General features: G+C 34.9%; 1 protein-coding gene across 1 annotated transcript; it reads right to left on the reverse strand.

Moving 5' to 3' along the window:
- Nucleotides 1-16,120: 16,120 nt before the first annotated feature.
- On the reverse strand, nucleotides 16,121-18,931 carry LOC113314221 (asparagine--tRNA ligase, cytoplasmic 2-like). Its single transcript, XM_026563001.1, has 8 exons — nucleotides 18,395-18,931; nucleotides 18,070-18,306; nucleotides 17,381-17,977; nucleotides 17,108-17,293; nucleotides 16,959-17,023; nucleotides 16,749-16,878; nucleotides 16,584-16,642; nucleotides 16,121-16,502 (listed from the first exon to the last, which is right to left on the reverse strand). Exons 1-8 carry the CDS (start codon nucleotides 18,845-18,847, stop codon nucleotides 16,319-16,321), a joined length of 1,911 nt encoding a protein of 636 aa, XP_026418786.1. The 5' UTR covers nucleotides 18,848-18,931; the 3' UTR covers nucleotides 16,121-16,318.
- Nucleotides 18,932-18,980: the final 49 nt, after the last annotated feature.

The raw sequence follows: 18,980 nt of genomic DNA on the forward strand, positions 1-18,980 counted from the left end.
GATTTGATATTAGTCAGACTATCTCAGTCATTTAGGATAGGTTTATTTTGGCAGTGGCCTTCAGACAAATATGAGAAACATTGTTCACCTAGTTAACATCAAAACCATCTATATTTTTTCTATATCCATCTCTTAATCTATCCATATGATTAGTCTGACTCCGAGTATGATGTCCATCGTGAAACTATCTTAGTAGAGTTCTGTCACTTATATGAATTTTAGTATACTTGGGTGCAAACTCGTATACATCAATTGGAATTTCGCATCAGGGTACTTCCTCCTGTAATTAATAAGTATGCCAACCAAGGAGGTTCTTTAGTGCTTTCCAAGATTTTGCGTAGATAGTTAGGGTCTGGAGTAATGATTTTGCGTGTATATCTCTGGTAAGCCCTCCCGAGACTATAACTCGGCCACTAGGGCCACCTAGGGGTTTAAAGGCTTATTGCATATGCTAAATGCAATCGATGATGCCTGCGAAAGTGAGTTAGGATTTTATTTTGTAGTTTTGATTTGCTCGGGACTAGCAAATAATAAGTTTGAGGGTATTTGATAGACGCATTTATGTGTCTAATATATCTCATTTGTATATACTGTTAGTGCCCATTTTTGTACTTATTATGGTGTTTTATTTATTTATATGTGTTTTTAGAGAAATAATCCCTTGCGGCGAAATTGGTTAAAAATGCGGCGTTTGGAGCTCCGTTGATAGCGTACCGGAAGTACCCCAGAGGTGTGCCGGAAGTACCCTGGAAATGTCCCGGAGGAACCCCGAAAAAGTGCGGAAAATATCCCGGAAGAATTGCTAAGGGGACACCACTGTTTGCTAAGGGGGACACCACCTTCACGATTTAAATAAAAAATTGGAGGGAACTTCTCAAACACGTCTGCATGAATTTCAACCCGATTGTTGGACGTGTTTTTGGAAGATTCAATTGCTGGAAATGTTTGGGATGGACCTAATATGTCTTAACAGGCCTGGTGCAGCTGTTTTAATCGAGCAAATTGGGCCAGGGAATCCGTGGGAGATAAAACAGAGCAAAATAGGGAAGAATATTTTGAGAGTGATTCTCGGGATTTTTAAGCTATCTTTGGAAGATTGGCATGTTCCTGGACGAGCTTTACTCAATATTTAGGAGATTTGGAGCGTGCATGAGCAACAAAATACACGGGAGAATCAACAGAAGACGCGTGAAAGGTGAAAAGGGAAAGAAAATATTCTCGTGAATAAAAACCATTAATGGGTATTTCTTGGAGTTATTGCGAGGATTACAGAGGTTGGTGATGTATAAATAGGATACTAGGAAGTCTGTTAAGGTGATCAAGAGTTGGGGGTCGAGCCAGAGCCGAGAGGAGCGAGAAATCGGGACTTGCAGGATTGTTCACCTGCTGCTGCTGAAGAAGAAGGAGGAGCTCAAGAACACGAAGAACGGACGGCCAAATACCGTCGTTCTTCAACAGTTCCAGCAGCAGTGGAGAAGTGTCGCAGTTTAGCTGCAGTTTTCTGGTATCGTTTCTTTCTGGACGTGTTTGGTGAGTCTCAGAACCACTGTTTTATAACTTTTGACTCTTTAAATCATACTTTGAGCATCAAATATATATTTTGAGAACATGATTATTATGATTAGCTAAACCCCAACACTGGGATGATGGAGGAAGCCGTTCTTTACACATATGATAATTATATTAATTCTTTTTTTGACTAATTGCACTTTTTATTAATCGATTTATGATTTTTCTTAATTGGTTGTGATATCGTACGATGATGTATACTTGGTCGTAGTGCTTTTGATGCGTCATGCTAGTGATATACAATAAATATTCTAAAAATCTACCTTGGCAAGAATGAGAGTCCTTATGATTTGAGTTATAATTGTTTCGAATAAATATATGAATTGTGTGAATGATTAATGGTGGAATCCTGTGTCCTAGTGTCTCTTGATCCTGTGACAAATATTGTGTATATATTTTTATTTTTAAATCTTTACAAGTCCGAGCAACGAACTTTTACTTATCACTAGAAAAAAAAAACTACAAAACATATTGATTTGAGAAATTGAGATATAACTCCTGTATATATTTTCCTTAATTGAGTTTGACTGTCTAGTTGATTCTTTATGAATTATGTTAGAGTTAGTCCATACAGATTGCCTAAACGAAATATTGGGTGTGGTTGTTAGACCCCCGCTTTTTCAATTGGTATCAGAGCAGGCAAACACGATAAACCTAATAAGTTTGTGTTTGTTTGTTCTTAAAGACTATTCCTATGGGAAATCACTTTGGGAAACTTGTTCTGGGCATCGGTAACGCATACCATAATTCCTCAAGATTGTTCAGAGTTTATTCTTCTCAAGACTGCTGGTCTCTCAAGATAATCTCTCATCATCTAAGACGCTAGAAATCCTAGATGATAGAAAACAATCTAAATGAAAAATTTATGATTCCTTCAAAAAGGTTCGTTGCAGAAAACGTGTGAATAAAATCTTAAGGATATGGAACCTCACTGGACTTCTTATTAATCTTTTTGAGGAATACTATCATGATGGATCAATTGACAAAGATCTATTTATGTCTTTTGAAAACGTTTTTAAATATCTAGAACGACTTTTCTTGATTAAGGAAAAGGCTTGTACTGGAAAAAATTCTGATTCTGTCATCCGTGACATACCTTCGAATTTTGGCAACAACTCAGTCAAAATTGATAAAAATATTTTCACTGGTGGTGTTGCGAGTTCCATTTATTGGAAAAATCCTTTCTTTAATCATAAAAAATGAGTCAAAATTTTCAAATAACCCCGAGTATCATCATTACTATGATTATACTTCTGATATATTTCACAAATATCGACCAGAGAAGGTGCAGGAGGTTTCCTCTGCTCATCCTGCCTCTTGGTAACAAGATTGGCTTCATCCCATTTTTATATAACTTGTAGTGGGGCAAGTAATGGTCTAATTTGTTTTGTATTAAGGGTTAGTTTTTGGAATTGTTTTTTTTTTCTTTCTTTTTGAGGAAAAACTCTCTCAATGGATTCCTCCATCCCACCTGAGGTTAATTGATGTTTTGCAGTTATGCACCTTGTTCTTCATCACACTGGTTCCTCTCCGTATTCAAACCTCTTGGTTCTGGTTTAAAATTGGAATCCTATTTCCCTTTATGGATTACCGAACCAGTATGGGTCCAGGCCCACTACCGGGTTATTTTAAAGGTTCCCGTACGCGTACCCTTCATCTTCATCTCTTTGTCCGAGTTCGTGAGCAACGACATTTCTAGGATTCACGAGTTTACTCCATTAAATTCCTTGTGGAGGTCAATAAGAGACAAAGGATTATCATCATTCTGAAGGAGCATATCAAGTAAGATTTTATCTTTCTTATTACTCTCAATTTTAGAGTTCATGGGGGAAATCAATAATGATGATAAGGTTTCTAAGAAGATGTCAAAAAATCATGATTCTTCATCTCTTAGGAGTATGAACATACCAAGTGACCAAGATTCTATTAATATTAGATTCATCAATGATTCTAGTAGTAAGATCTTTGAAAAGATTTCTTCCAGTGATTTCATTCTTGAGAAGAAATTGGAATGTGGTCACAAGGAAGACTTGATTTGTTTTGAGAAATATAATCTTGGTAACATCTTTAATGGTCTTGGTGAAGGTTTTGACACTCTCACAAGAATCTTTTATGCTAATATACATGATGTTAATCTTGATGACTTAGAATTCAAGATAAATAGGAAAAGGATTCTTGTTGATAGAGAGTTGATTTCAAGGATTACTAAAATTCCTTTGGGTAATTTTCTCCTTCCTAGACCAAGAGGACAAAGACCATCTTATGAAATCATCTCTAATGGTCTTTGTGGCAAGAATGTTGATTGGTTTAAAGGGAAACTTCCTACAAATGATCTTAGTCATGCTTTGATGATTTTCGGAAAACTTGGCATTCCTAATCTTTGTCCCTCCACAATTGATAACTCTCGGTGGAGTCATGATTTTACGGAGTTAGTCTATTTCCTTGAATTGGGTGCTCAAGGTCTTGATATTTGTGGATTTATCATTCGTCAAATGATCTCGATGACGTCATCCAACAAGAAGTCAGGCTTTCCATGCTTAATTGAGAAAATATGTGCACATTCCATTGCTCCCATTGGCAATTTTATTGGAACTCCCAAAATTGTTTGTTCGATTACTTTCAAACGTATGAAGACGAATGCTTGCAAGAGACAAAGATGTGATTCCCTTGACGGTTCTTATGATCCTACCACCTTGAGTCTTCTTCATCAAATTCGCAAGGGTTTGTGTAAGATCAATTCCAAGGTAAAATGTGTGCAAGAACAATTACATACGATTGTTACAAAGTTTCCCGAAATCAAGGAAGAAATGGAAAAAGTTCAAGCCTCTTGGATGGATTCCGATGATGAAAATGATGATTAGATTTTCTATCTCTTATCATTTTTATTTTGTCTAGGAAACTTCTTACGAGAATTTATTCTTGTGTTTTAAGAAGGATAACTAGGGTTTGGAATAACATATATTGTGATTACACATAGCTATTTCCAATGATTTTCATGCAATGTTTTAGATTTATTTATTTAAATTCTAAGTTATTTGGAAGATGATTTTGTAGTATTAATCTTTATTGGTTTCATACATTGCAAATAATGTTATGGGATATGTGTGTTTATGTCTGTGAACTATGATTGTCCCATATATGTAAAAAGTTAAGTTTATGATATCATTATGCAAATATTGATGAAAAATAGAATGAATCTTTGAATATTCCGCAGTATTGATCTTTTCCTGATCCAATTTTATGTGAAAGTACTGTATAGCTCGGTAAGTTTTCTTATGTTGAGCATTTCCGATTAAATTAATCATTGAGGTTCCTTTGTGGTTAATTTAATTGAGTTTTGCGGATACAAATTCATGTTTCATGTGATTTGTTAATGTCCATAGAAATCCTTATTTTCTTGCAAAAGGAAGGTCGCTCTTCCTGTTCTTTCGGGAATGACATTTTATGGGGAAGAGTTCTTAATTGAACTTGTGATTAATTGCCAAATCTTTGTGGGGAGTGCAGTTGTGGAATATTGTAGGAGTTATCTTGTATCTTTATAAACTCCTTGATGAATACACTATGTTTCGACTATGTGAATTTCATTATGATCCCGCTAGTTTTCGTACCTTTGCCAATTTATATTGACAAAAAGGGGGATAATTATTTTGTAATTCATACTACATATACATATGGGTTACGGATCATTATGTAAGGGAGAGTGGTTTTCATTGTGAGATGAAGTATTGACTAAGGGGGAGTGATAAGTATCACCGTAGTATTATTGTCAAAGTTTTGATACAATTGAACTTTGATGTTGTGTAATAATACTATGACACTGTATAATAATAGTTGAGAACAATTATTTTCTTATTGTTATGGCTACGGATCTTCAACAACTATGATGCCGAGTTGAACATGTTCAGAATCACTGGAGTACTTGGAGTAACGAAGAATTCAAGGAATGTTGAAGAAACAAGGAAATCAAGCATTTGATGAGAAGCTACAAAGTTTATTTATTTTGTAATCCATATGTATTGATAGTTTTGTCACTAAAATTGACAAAGGGGGATATTGTTAGAGCGCTGCTCGGTCGAACTCGCAAGCATTGATATCTGAAGCTTTTTTGTCAAGTTTAGTGATCAAAACTATAAGTCTTGATTTCTAGTCTACTTATAGCTATGTCTCGGATTAGGATAGAATGTGCATTGAGCTTTAGACTTCACGACGTTCATCGATTGAAGATGAAGAACTACTAAGGGGAGCTTGTGGAACTTCATCAACAAAAGGTATATGGAGACTTGAAATCATCTATCACTCAAAATTTTATTTTATTTTATCTCATATTGAGACAAAAGTCGTATAGCTATATAGACTTTACATTATACACATTTGATATTACGAGCTGAATTTAACTCGCTTATATCTTTCTCGAAATATGTGTTGTTACGCTTTTTGCTTTAACCACATCCATCATTATTCTTGACGAAAGTCAAATGATGATCATGTGACAGTCACCTGGTAAAATCTTACATGATTTGTACGAGACAGTTATTTGATGTAGGCTCGGAATGTTTCGTACTCATCATTCGATCACTTGAAAATTGCTAATAAGATAATAGTTTGTGTGAGACGGCTATTGTCGTCTTTTAAGAATGTTTCAGTGATTGAAATGAGAGTTAAGAGCTAAAATCCATGTCTGGATACATTACGGTTTGTGTACTTAGTGTACGAACTGTTTTGACGGAATTCAGGACCGGAAGTTTGCATACCCGTTCGGAAACTTATTCAACTATTTAAGTCAGGGTACTTAAGTTTGCATACCCGTTCGCAAATGGATTTAACTGTCGAAGTCCGGGAACCAAGTTTGCATACCCGTTCACAAACAGTTTCAACTGAATTAGGTACGGAGCTAAAGTTTGTATATCCGTTTGTAAACTGTCTGCTTGTGACCAATGTCCGGAACTTAAGTTCGCGTACCCGTTTGCAAACTTAAATGGTTCAAGTTCTTAAATCGGTTAAGTATGATTTCATACTCATGAAAAAATACATTTATAAACTAAGGAATGCAATCTTTGCAAGTCGTGGCTAAAATGTTCATGAACTGATTCTTTGGAATCAATCCGATTTTGCTTCAATGTGTCTTGTATACTTCTATGAGAATATAGACAATTGAACGACTCCATGAGTAACACAATTAGATTCATTTGATTATCAATTGATCTAGAAGTGTTAAGATGAACAAGGTTAAGATAAAAGTGTTAATATGGTTAACTTTGGTTACCTGTTATTGAGCCAACTCAATATACACGTTTAGGTACGGTTACCCATATCTAAATGCAGGTATGTTTCATTTGTGTGTAACAAGCTAAAGACCATCTAACGGTGGAAAGATATTAGCTTGAATATTAAATAAGGTTTCATATAATGGTAACATTGATTGCAAACCCTAATCTGAAGACTATATAAGGGAGAACTCTAGCAACTGGGAAGCCTAATCCCCACACCTCCTATATGATACTAGTTGAGACTAGAGTCGATTTTCCTTTAACCTAGGTTTTTCCTAAAACCATTATAGGTTAACGACTTAAAGACTTCATTGGGATTCTGAATCCAGGCCAAACTATTTTCTCTGTAGTTGTGTGTTCTGATCTTACTTTGTTCTATCGTATTGAGTACTATCTTCTCTAAGATTTGCTCGAGATTTATCTCCGATAGGTAAGATATAAAAAGTAATCAGAAAGCTCTTCGTCTCATTCTTTGTGACTCCACAATAACTTGTTCTACTACCAAATAGTTAAGTTATTATTTGGTGATTGATATTTCTAGGCTGTTCTTCGGGAATATAAGTCTGGTATATCAATCGGTTCATGTTCACCTTGATTTATCAAAAGACAGAACAAAAAATTTGTAGGTATTTCTGCGGGAGGCAGATTTATCTATTCAATAGACTTTTCTGTGTGAGACAGATTTGTTTATCAAGTCTTCGACTTTGGGTCGTAGCAACTCTTAGTTGTGGGTGAGATCAGCTAAGGGAATCAAGTGTGTATAGTCCTGCTGGGATTCAGAGGCGTAAAGAACGCGACTGTACCTTAATCCGTGGGAGATTGGTTAGGGCACAACTACATTCCAGTCCGAAGTTAACTTGTAGTAGGCTAGAGTATGTAGCGTCTTAATACAATGTGGTGTTCAAATATGGACTAGGTACCAGGGTTTTTCTGCATTTGCGGTTTCCTCGTTAACAAAACTTCTGGTGTCTGTGTTATTTCTTTTCCACATTATATTTTCTATACAATTGAAATATCACAGGTTGTGCGTAAATCCAACCTTTGGTTGTTGATTAAAATTGATTGACGCTTGCATATTGGTCTTTGGAACCATCCAAGTTATTTCTCATATTGATCTGGCTCACAGATTCCTATCAGTTCGATTGCATATTGATTTGAGAAATTGAGGTATAACTCTTGGATATATTTTCCTTGATTGAGTCTGACTGCCTAGTTGATTCTCTTGGAATTATATTGGAGTTAGTCCATACAGATTGCCTAAACGAAATATTGGGTGTGGTTGTTATACCCGCGCTTTTTTCACATATGCAGCCCTACTGATGGGTATCACATTATTTTCTACCAACAAACATGGAGCATTGTTAGAATTGATGTACTGAATATTTTCAAGGAGTCGCAGGAAAAAGGTTTTCTTGATTGGCGTCTGAAAATCACTTTTATTGCTCTTATCTCTAAGAAAGACACCATATAGGAGATTGAGGATTAATACATATTAGTTTGAACAATGAAGTGTATAAATTTTATCCAAAGTTTTGGCAGAGAGGTTCAAGCTTTCTTTACCTCATGTTATCTCCCAGCAACAGTCAACTTTCATTAAGCAAAGACAAATTACATATGGGGTTCTTATAGCTAATAAGATTGTTGATTTAACATTTAGGGTGGGATGTTCTCATTGCCAAAATTCGTACCGAACCGAACCATATACATCCCTAAATATGGGTATCCATTGTTTTCTACCGACAAATAGGGAGCATTATTAGAATTGATGTACTAAATATTTCATTGCTCTTGCCTCTAAGAAAGACTCCTTAGAAAGATTAAGAATTAAGAAATATTAATTTGAACAATGAAGTGTATAAATTTTATCCAAAGTTTTGGCAAAGAGGTTCAAGATTTCTTACTTCATGTTATCTCCCAGCAACGGTCAGCTTTCATTAAGCACAAACAAATTCTAGATGGGGTTCTCATAGCTAATGAGATAATTTAAGAGTTAAGGTGGGATTCCGAGAATTCTTTCTAAAATTGATTTTGAACAGAATTTTGACCGTATTAACTGGTTGTTTATTGGTAAATATTTACAAAAAATGGGCTAGGATACAAAATAGAGGAGATAGATTCGGTGTTGCATCGAACATGTAAGATTTTTTTTTCTCATTAATGGTTCTTCGGATGCTACTTTAAGAGTGGGAAAGGTATAAGACAAGGTGATCCCTTTTCCCCTTTCTTGTTTTTAATTGTTGGATAGGCTCTTACTGCAATGATGTTGAAATCTCAAAATAATGGTTATATAAATGAATTTCAAGTCTTTAATTCTGGTACTAGGATTAGTTACCTACAATTTGCAGATGATATCTTGATTTTTTTAGACGTTAATATTGACCAAGTCAGGTTTCTTAAAGTCTTTGTTTTATGCCTTGAGCTTATAACTGGTCTTAGAATAAATTTTTCGAAAATTCATATGTATGCAATTGGTTTTGATGGAGATATGAATGAGTTCACTTCTTTGTTGACATGTTACCACTCTACTCTTCCTACTTCTTATTTGGGTCTTGTTTTAGGGGATAAGTATAAAAGTGTTCACAAATATAAGATAAGGTAATAGATAGATTTGATGCCAAACTAGAAGGTTGAGAAAATCTGTTGTTGGGAAAAACAGGTAATTAAGAATGTTTTATCTAACTTACCCGTTTATTTCATATCTTTATTTGAAATGACCAAATCTGTTGAAATGAAACTAGAATGACTGATGAGGAACTTTCTATGTAATGATGCTATAAGAAATAAAAAATTCATCTTGTGAAATGGAATTTCATATATAGAAGGAAAAAAAAAAGTGGTCTTGGTGTTAAACATTTTAAGGCTACAAATAATGATTTTCTAGTTAAATGGTTATGGAGATTTACTAATGAATCTGGTGCTCTTTGGAGATGTATTATAAAAGAGAAATATTGTGTTTATGAGGTTGATTGTTTTCCAAGCAGCCTAATGGTTCTTATGGTTATTCTTTATGGAAGAATGTTATGCAGAGGAATGATTTTTTTCTTCAAAACTTTCAGTTCAAGGTTGATATTGGTGAAAGAACAAGGTTCTGGGTAGAAAAGTGGATTTTAGATGTTGCACTTTGTAATATTTTTCCTCATTTATATACAGTCTCAATGTCATAATCTAAAACTTTGGTCGAAGTTTCCTCCAGTACTATGTCAGATCTTTGCCAAAGTCATAAGCTGCCTAGAAGAATTTCGGTCATTGTTAATGGTGAGTTTGAGATAATTCAAGAGAGCCTCTCTAACTTTTGCCTCAATCACGATGTTAAAGATGTATTACAGTGGAATTTGAATTAAAAAAAAAACTTGCATCGTCAAGTCCAGTTATAATAAGCTTGTCCATATAACGGTTTCACCAAGTCAGGCTACTTTTACTTTTATATGGGAACAAAATTATAATCCTAATATCGGAGTTTTCATCTGGTGTATCATTGATTTCCGACTAGCTACTAGAGAATCTCATTGCAACTCCTACTACTTGCTTGTTTTGCTCTCAAGATGAATTTACTGCTCACCTCTTTCTTCAATGTGGGTTTGTTGTTCCACTTTGGCAATATTTTATGGACAAACTTCATGTGTGTTTCATTATTCATGCTTGCAACTGCCAATGCTGCTCTTTTGGCCTGGAAGATGAGTTTTGATACAAAACAGAAGAGGAAGATACATAATTTATTGGCATCTACGATTCTATGGTGCACTTGGAAAGAAAAAAATGCTTTATTCTTCGATGGTTAGGGTTAGAGTTCTAGTTACGTTGTCCACATGATCAAATACAACTTGTTTAAGTGGGCATTGGATATTAAGGAGTTCAAAGATGTTCTTTTGATTATGTTACAATTGGTTCACTGTATATTTTGATCCTCCTTACCTTTGTTGGTTTTTATTTTATTTTTACTTGATTCTTGTAATCAATTCTTTGTTTTTTCTTTGTTTTTTCCTCCCTGGATGGTTCAAACCTTTTGAATCCCTTTTCGATTAATGAAATTTTCTTTGTCGATTAAAAAAAAAAATCCCAAGAATATTGTGAATACTATTTTCCGCATTTTTTTTCTTGCATAATCTTATTGCATTCAAATTATGTTTACTAAAGTCTGCATCACATTATTCATTAAACTTTGTTCATTGTTCAAGGAAAAAAACACAATTAACATAAAAAGAAAGCTAAGAACCAACTTACAGATCAACCAAGGGAAGCGATAGACGACAAGTGGTGTAGTAAATCACAAACAAGATTCCACGTATATCAGTCACTGTACAATGCATTTCAATGAGCTTCAATATATATCTAAATGCTTAAAGTTTCAACAAAATATTACCAGTTTAAAAGTTATGCATATCGAGCTTCCTCCATATGGCTCCTTCATCTGCTAGCGCATACTCTTCTCTCACATGATATTGCACTTTCACCTTATTCTATTATTTTTATATCTACTTCTCCCAATGCTTCCGTATCTACGTAGAAAAAATGACAATTGTTCTTCAAAAAAAATTATGTCAAAGAAAGAAGATGAGTATGACTAAAAGAAATAACTTCACCACTACTCATCAAGACGTACAAGTGGTTGCGTATGATTATGGGAAAATGACATGTATTCCTCCTATTACACCAGGTTCTGATTTCCGATTTTCTTTAATAACCAAATGTAAGTCCTTCTTTCCCTAAATTCAAATACAGAAAAACATAAATCTCCACCCAAAATCCTAATTCGATCGAAAAAACCACTATCACAGGCTAGTGACATACAAGGCAGTGTTGGAAGCTCATAAAACTTTTCCATCCGCCAGATTGAAGGCCACATTCTTTACATCCATTAGAGTCCAATACAAAGTTTCATTTGCAAAGACACTGTAATCATAATGAAATTATGAAAACTTAGTACATATTTTGCTATGTTTCTTGGTACTTCGCTATACTACAAGAATGCATACTTCAATCCATACATATTTATTGGGTTTTCCACGGTCCTACATAATACAGTAAAACCAGAATACTTCCATATAAGAATAAAAAAAAATTGGCCCCGACTTAGGCCAGTTGATATTATAATAAAAAAAAATACAAGTTTTGTTATAATACATCAAAGCTAAATATGTAAAACTAATGTACATTAGTGTTTCATAAGTACATTTTTGTTTTTTTAAACACATGTTCAAAACGTACACACAAACACACACATACGTATATGTCAGTTTTCCTAAGGTGCACATGTATGATATATATGAGTAATTGACATCATAATAATAACAATATAAGTATTGTCATACATTAAATTCTAATACGAAGAAAAAGATTTATCTACTTGGGAAAACTTTTTGTTGCTATGGGCCTTGGGCCACTGTTAACTTCTTACAAATTTCCTTTGCAAACAATTTTCTTTTTAAATTGTACGGTAACATGCATGACTGTATTCTTGCAAGTATATATAGTTTGAATTATAACATGCTATTAATTATAATATCATTCCTTATATCCTTTTAAATCTGTAAATATTCCCAAAAAGCACGACATTTTAACGATGTTGTGTACTTCAAATAATATCTTCTTTATAATTTTAAGATTTTGGAATATTATATTTAAATCTCTTACATTTATATTATTAAGATTTTGAAAGATAAGCAACTAATATGAAACTTATATGTGTGGAAATATTGAACATGTACTTACTCGATCAAGTATAATATTATTCATATTTATTTCTTTGATATTCAAGTCTAAGATCTTGATTAATATTGTGAGAAATATTTTTGCATCCAAGGTTGGAATCGATGTTAACGTGCTTTCATTTCTCAGAGGGATTGCACATAACAAGTTTTCTAATTTAGCCAAGTACATGGATTTCACTAGGTATTATTAGGTATCATTAGTAGGATTTCACATTTGTTGCAAAGTATTCTAAGGATTTTATGATAACACTGTGTGTTAGAGCTTCTCCAATAGTGGATGTGCATGTTTCATACATGGCATCACTTTTAAGACATCCCCTATATATAAAATCCTGAATATTAGGGGGAAAAAAGTTTTTATCTCCAACCCATAAAGTTTGCTATCATTATTTCACTTATTTGTATGCATACAATTTGGAGAAGAGGATCCACTAACGCTTCTATTCTCACACTGTCTCACATTTTTGGCGCCATATTTTAAAATAAAACCTAGAGAGTAATGGACTTGAAACTGATATTTTGGGGATATGTTTCTCTTGAAAAGTTCCACATTGCTATTAAAAATGAGCACATTGAGAAACTTATAACACCACAATCTACTACTTTGAAAATAAACCGTTGAAATTAAAGTTTATAGATAGTGAGGTTTGGTATTTCATAATATAATCATGTTTGGCAGGTATGTAAGTTTTGTAATGAGAGCATATTCCAAAAATATTAGCTTTTAAATACGTTACCGTTGAGGTTTTATTAATAAAAACATTAGCGTCCAAAGTGTTAGACAGTGTGAGATTAGAAGTATGTGTAGATTCTCCCTCTACAATTCGTTAAAATTATTTCCATTCTTTTCAATGATTTTTATTAATTAATGTTACTAGCATATGAAGACATCCTTTAGCTGAATGTCCAAAACTGGAGGTTCACCTAGAGGATGTCTAATTTTCTTTTGTCACATCATCCTCATATCAATGGGTTGGAGATGATTATTTATATATATGGTTGTGGATTCTCTGTAAATTAAGCCTTTTTTCTTCACACACATTCCATTGGAGAAACTCTTAATAATATCGAAAAAATGTCAAGAAATCAATTTTGGAAATATCGTATATTGCATATCTTTGAGTTATTTTTCTTGTTTTCCAATCAAGCCTTAGTCATAATACTATAAGTAGTGAGGCTTGTATTCTTACAAACTCATCTCATTTTTCACATCTTTGTTGTGTGATAGTTGTTAATCAACTAGTAACGAGTAAGCTTTAGAAGTACTGTTGTTTGTAGGGAAGCTAAGCATTGCATTTTAGTTTTTGTTAATTATTACTTGCTATTGAACTAACTCGTATAATTATAACTATCTTCTAGATAAGTTCTTGTTTATTCTATAATATTTCTCTTATGATATAAGGCCACTCAAGACTTTGAAGATTTGACCGTCGCAGATATAAATGATTGTAGATCTGCGGGACAGAACTATTGATCTTGCTAGGGTAAAATACTTCATTCTTTGAGACAATTCATTAATTAAACCAAGTGCAAGTTGTTATTACTTTGAAGACTTGAAGTTTTCTTGTATTTATGATCTTGCCGTGATTATCTTCTTCACTTGGTTATCTTCTTCACTTGCCGTGTATTTATGATCTTGCCGTGTTTGTATAATTAAACAAACAAGTTATTTATCTTTAAAAGCAAACTAAATATAACTTCTCATCAGTCAGATTGAGCGCCATAATCTTTTTGTCCTTTGGACTCCAATAAAGAGTTTCATTTGCAAAGACACCGTAATCATATTGAAAATGACGCCGAAAAAAACTTCGTACGTATTCTCATACATTTCTCTATCCATTATCACTACCAAGAGGGCATACCTCGACGCAAACAATAATGGGTTTCCCTAGTCCCGACATAATTAATTCTAACAACCTTGACGAAGATAACCAAATCTGCTACATACATAATCCGGACTCCTACCATTGTTAGACTCTAGAAGAATAACGTGCTCCTTGGTGATAAGATTGCAAATACAAGTACGGTGAATAAAATACTCCTTGGTGATAGAATTGCAAATACAAGCACGGTGAACAGATGGTACGCCGTGAGACACGAGACAAATCAAACCATTATGTAAATCAATAATAATTACTCTCAAACGGAGGGGTGAGATTGATCCTTGTAAAGTTGTAATACTAGGTATCTCATCATGATTCTTACTACATCCAAGGCAGTGAAGTTGTACTCTTTTTCCTTCGTCAAGGTTTTGTGCCACTGGGTTTTCCTTGTCAAAGTTTTAACGAGGCAACATTTGCGTGTCCAACACTGTTTCGAGTCTTTATGTGCTTATGCAATTTCAGGTTTTTCTCTTTTGAGTTTTCCTGGTACATTTGTAATGATTTAGCCACAGTGGTCATCAGGGGGAGTGTTATAAACTTAAAGTTTAATTACTAAGATGCCCTTTATGTCTAAGATTAGGGTTTACATACCTTGGGCACCAAATCCTCTATCTATATAAATAGAGACTTGAACTCTGTATTCCATACACAACTAATGAAATTCTCTCTTCTTCCCTCCCTCTACTTTGTGTCTCCTTTTATATTTTCTAGTTTTACAACATTATTTTAAAAGTTAAAATCTAACGGTTCTGTTATTTGCGCCTGGTAATTGGGCGCTTCTGTTATTGACCACTGGATTTTGTTTCAAATGTTCAAATCTAATGGTTCCAATCTTTTGCGTTAAACCAATTGGTGCTTCTATGAATCAACCTTCGATAACGTAGAGTAAGTCCTTAAATCAAGATGACATGGCTAGCTGTAAATGTTGGATTGTGAAGGATGATATAAGACTAAGCCTTGGAAGAAGAAGATGGTGATAAAAGACTGAATTGGGTTTTCAGATATATTGTAGACTTTCTAGTAATTGTTAGGGGTGAGCATGGGCCGGTGTGGACCGGTTTTCACCTCATCCGCATCCAATCCAATACATTACGGATTTCAAATTTTGCATCCGCATCCAATCCAACATCCAACGGATTTGCATCTAATTGATGCACGGATGGACGGATTGGATATGGATAATACAATGGATTTGTTTGAGCTAAAATTTATAATAAAGAAAATAAAGCCACCACAAATGACTCCTTATAAAACCTACATATACGTATACAAATATAAAAATGTCATGGGCAACACGCTAAACAAACACCTTAAGAATTCCTAAATGATCCATAGTATTTTCTAGAACTATATAGATACCCTTAATTTAACGGATATGGATGTCCAACGGATTTTCAAGGTTGCATCCGGGCCCAATCGTAATCCACTGGATTTCAAAAATTCCATCCGCATCGTACCCATTAACAAACGGTCTGGACGTCCATCCGTAAAAGAACAGTTGGTCCCAGTTAAATTCGTGGATTACTTCCAAATGCTCTAATTGTACGTATATAAAGCGGAACAACTTTCTGTTGCTATGGGCCTTGGCCCATTGTTTTTAACTTCTTACAAATTTCCTCTTGCAAACATCTTTCTTTTGAATTTACTCTATGTAGAACTGTTTGTATTCTTGCTAGTTTTACGAGGTTGTATATATACTCCAAATAATCTCTTCTTTATTATGGTTTTTTGACGGTACAATGTACATGTTGATAGTATAATGTATAAACACAAATGAAACCCCGAAGTTGCATAATAGAATAGAATGCGCCCATCGGTTTACAGCAAGTATGAAAATGTATGTCAGGCTCCTTCCTGTCAGGAGGAATCAGAAGCCGCAGTGCATGGAGTCTCAGAATCTCGGATTGCCGTAACTTCTAGGAAAAGGGATGACGTCTCTAATGTCGATAAGGCCAGTGGAGAAGAGAACCATATGGTCTAGCTCTAGATTGAAGCCTGAGTGTTTAATTGTTCCGTTTCTGCGAAGCTCCAGATACCACTCATACTGTTCTCTTGGCAAACCTAGTTCGTTCATCCTGCATAAACTTGCATTCAGCCAGTTAGTATGTAAAAATGCAGCTACGCTATGAGCACAAACAGGATTAAAGAAAATTCACCGTTTGCTGATAATATCGTAACGCTCTTCCTTTTGGCTACCTCTTATCAAAGTTCCAGTCTACAAACAAAACTTAATCAGCTTTCAGTCATAACTCATTAATGAAACGCTACGCATATGACAGGCATTTCATACATCCACTTGAAATGACAAGCTATTTACATACCTTTGGTAAGACAACTTGAAACGTTGCACCAGTTCGCCTATCTTCATTTAGACGGACGAAGAATGGGTTAAGTCCTTTCGGGTGGTTGTAAATTATGACAGGCTTTTTGTACATCTCATCAGCTAAGTAACTGCACACACACAAAAAGATTTGATTAAGTTGCAGAATCTCCAGAGAAAATAGTGCAGAAATATGCAGGATTAGGAGTACCTCTCTTGTTCTTCAGTTAAAGCTACTCCCCATTCGATCTTAGATTCAAATTTCTTATCTGGAACCTGTTGTAAAACGGAAACAGTCAAGTCCCATTTGTTGTTCAAGTTCATTTCCTATAAAATTCAACCTATCAATCTTTTAATTACCTCTTGCAATAGCTTTATAGCATGTGTGTAAGTGATCTTTTCAAATGAGCTTGACAACACTAATTGTAGGCGCTCCATAACTTCTTTGTCAATTCGTTTTGATGCAAACACCAATTCACTGGAGCATTTGTCCAAAACCCATCGACAGAGAAACTTCAAGTAGTCCTCGGCACAGTTCATTACATCCTGGAAGCACAGCAAAGACAAATTTTAGAATTATAAAGAAGAATCATGCTGCAAAATGTACTGCGCGAACTTAAACCACGCACATACCTCTAAATCGGCAAAGCCTATTTCAACCTCAACCATCCACATCTCAGCTAGATGCTTCATCGACTGAGTTTTATCAGCTGAAAACGTAGGTCCAATTGTGTAAACACTGCCTAGAGAATTCGCATAGCTCTCAAGGTGAAGCTGGCTAGAAACTGTCAGATACATTTGTCCATGAAAGAAATCATCAGAGATGCCCAGTTCCCCAGACTGAGCTGAAGATTTATTATGCTTCTTTTCTCGTGTTTCCAATTGTAACGCTAGTTCGTTCGCCTTTTTGAGATCTTGTACTGCAAGATCTAACGATTCTCTGTTGCTTTCACTTCTCTTTAACTCATCAATTCTGTCACTTTTCTCTTTAATAGCTGCCTTGACCGCTTGAAGATTGATATTTCCAGTGTTGTCGTCCATTACAAGCGCTTCGTGCTTCTCTTTCTTATCCTCTTTTCCTGAATGAGTTGCGACATGAAACTTCTCACTGCAACCTTTTGAATCAATACTAGTGATAACCGGCATGTTCACGTGAAGGAACCCGTTGTTTTGGAGGAATGTGTGAGTTCCATGAGTCAATGCACTGCGAATTCTGGTAACTGACGCCAACTGCAGGATGAATTAAGTGTAAGATAATAAATAGGTGAAGCATATATCTTATAGCATCTGAAGATTACGAAGAAATGGTGGCATCAAATTACCGTAGTAGTTCGAGGACGGAAATGGGAGTAGTTCCTTAGGAAATCCAAAGGTAGTCGTGTTTTGGATAACGGATATTTATTAGAATCAACAAAACCAACATGTAGAAGTTTCTCCACTTGAAGCTCTATTTTATGTTTTCCTTCTATGGATGATTCTTTGAGCACGCCTTCTACGAATATCGAAGTTCCTGTAGATGTGAATTTGCTGAGAGTAGCTATTGAAGAAGGCAGCAAAACCTGTAACAGATGATAATACATAGATTATAAGGATTGCAGAAAGAAAATTAACCAAAACAAAATGATGAAATGCAGTACTACTTTGTACCTGAAGACTTGGAACACAAGAGCCATCACTAATTTGCAAGTAAGCTTTTGTAGGAATAGGTTTAGCCGGAGTTTGATCTAAACCTTCTCTAGCAGGAGAACCAGAACCATTAGGCTTGTGATTCAAAACCTTGAAAATTGTTCGAAAAAGCGGAATTCGAGATTGAAATATTTCTACACATGAAACATCTCTCGGTCTTGTCATCAACGTCGTTCGGAACGAAGGAACGTCATGTAGCGGCACCACTTTTGATGATTTCACCCATCCACCAACTACAACTCTTTGTCCTATCAATCCTAAACCTTCGTCACTTCGACATAAAATCGTTTTAAGAAGAACCCTTTTCGAGTATTTGTATTGTGGTAGTGGTGGTGGTGATGTACTTGTTTGGCCGGCTTCTGGTGTTATTGGGTTCTGCTTCTCTAATGTTGTTTGCGCTTCTTCTACTGCCATTGTTGTTTGAAAAGAAATGAGAGTTTGAAATGTGGAATGAAATGAGAAATGTAGAAGATTGCAAGTAGTGAATAAGTCTGTGTGTTTGGGTTGTGATTAAATGTGATTGTTAGGGGAGTACTTATAATGGTGT

Source organism: Papaver somniferum, chromosome 1, assembly GCF_003573695.1.
Source record: "Papaver somniferum cultivar HN1 chromosome 1, ASM357369v1, whole genome shotgun sequence".
In the NCBI taxonomy this organism is placed as follows: domain Eukaryota; kingdom Viridiplantae; phylum Streptophyta; class Magnoliopsida; order Ranunculales; family Papaveraceae; genus Papaver; species Papaver somniferum.

Coding starts and splice junctions, on each gene's coding strand:
- LOC113314221 (XM_026563001.1), bottom strand. CDS start 18,847: ATGGCAGTAGAAGAAGCGCAAACAACATTAGAGAAGCAGAACCCAATA. Junction 18,307..18,394: donor CTTGTGTTCCAAGTCTTCAG/GTACAAAGTAGT, acceptor CATCTGTTACAG/GTTTTGCTGCCTTCTTCAAT. Junction 17,978..18,069: donor TCCGTCCTCGAACTACTACG/GTAATTTGATGC, acceptor TTCATCCTGCAG/TTGGCGTCAGTTACCAGAAT.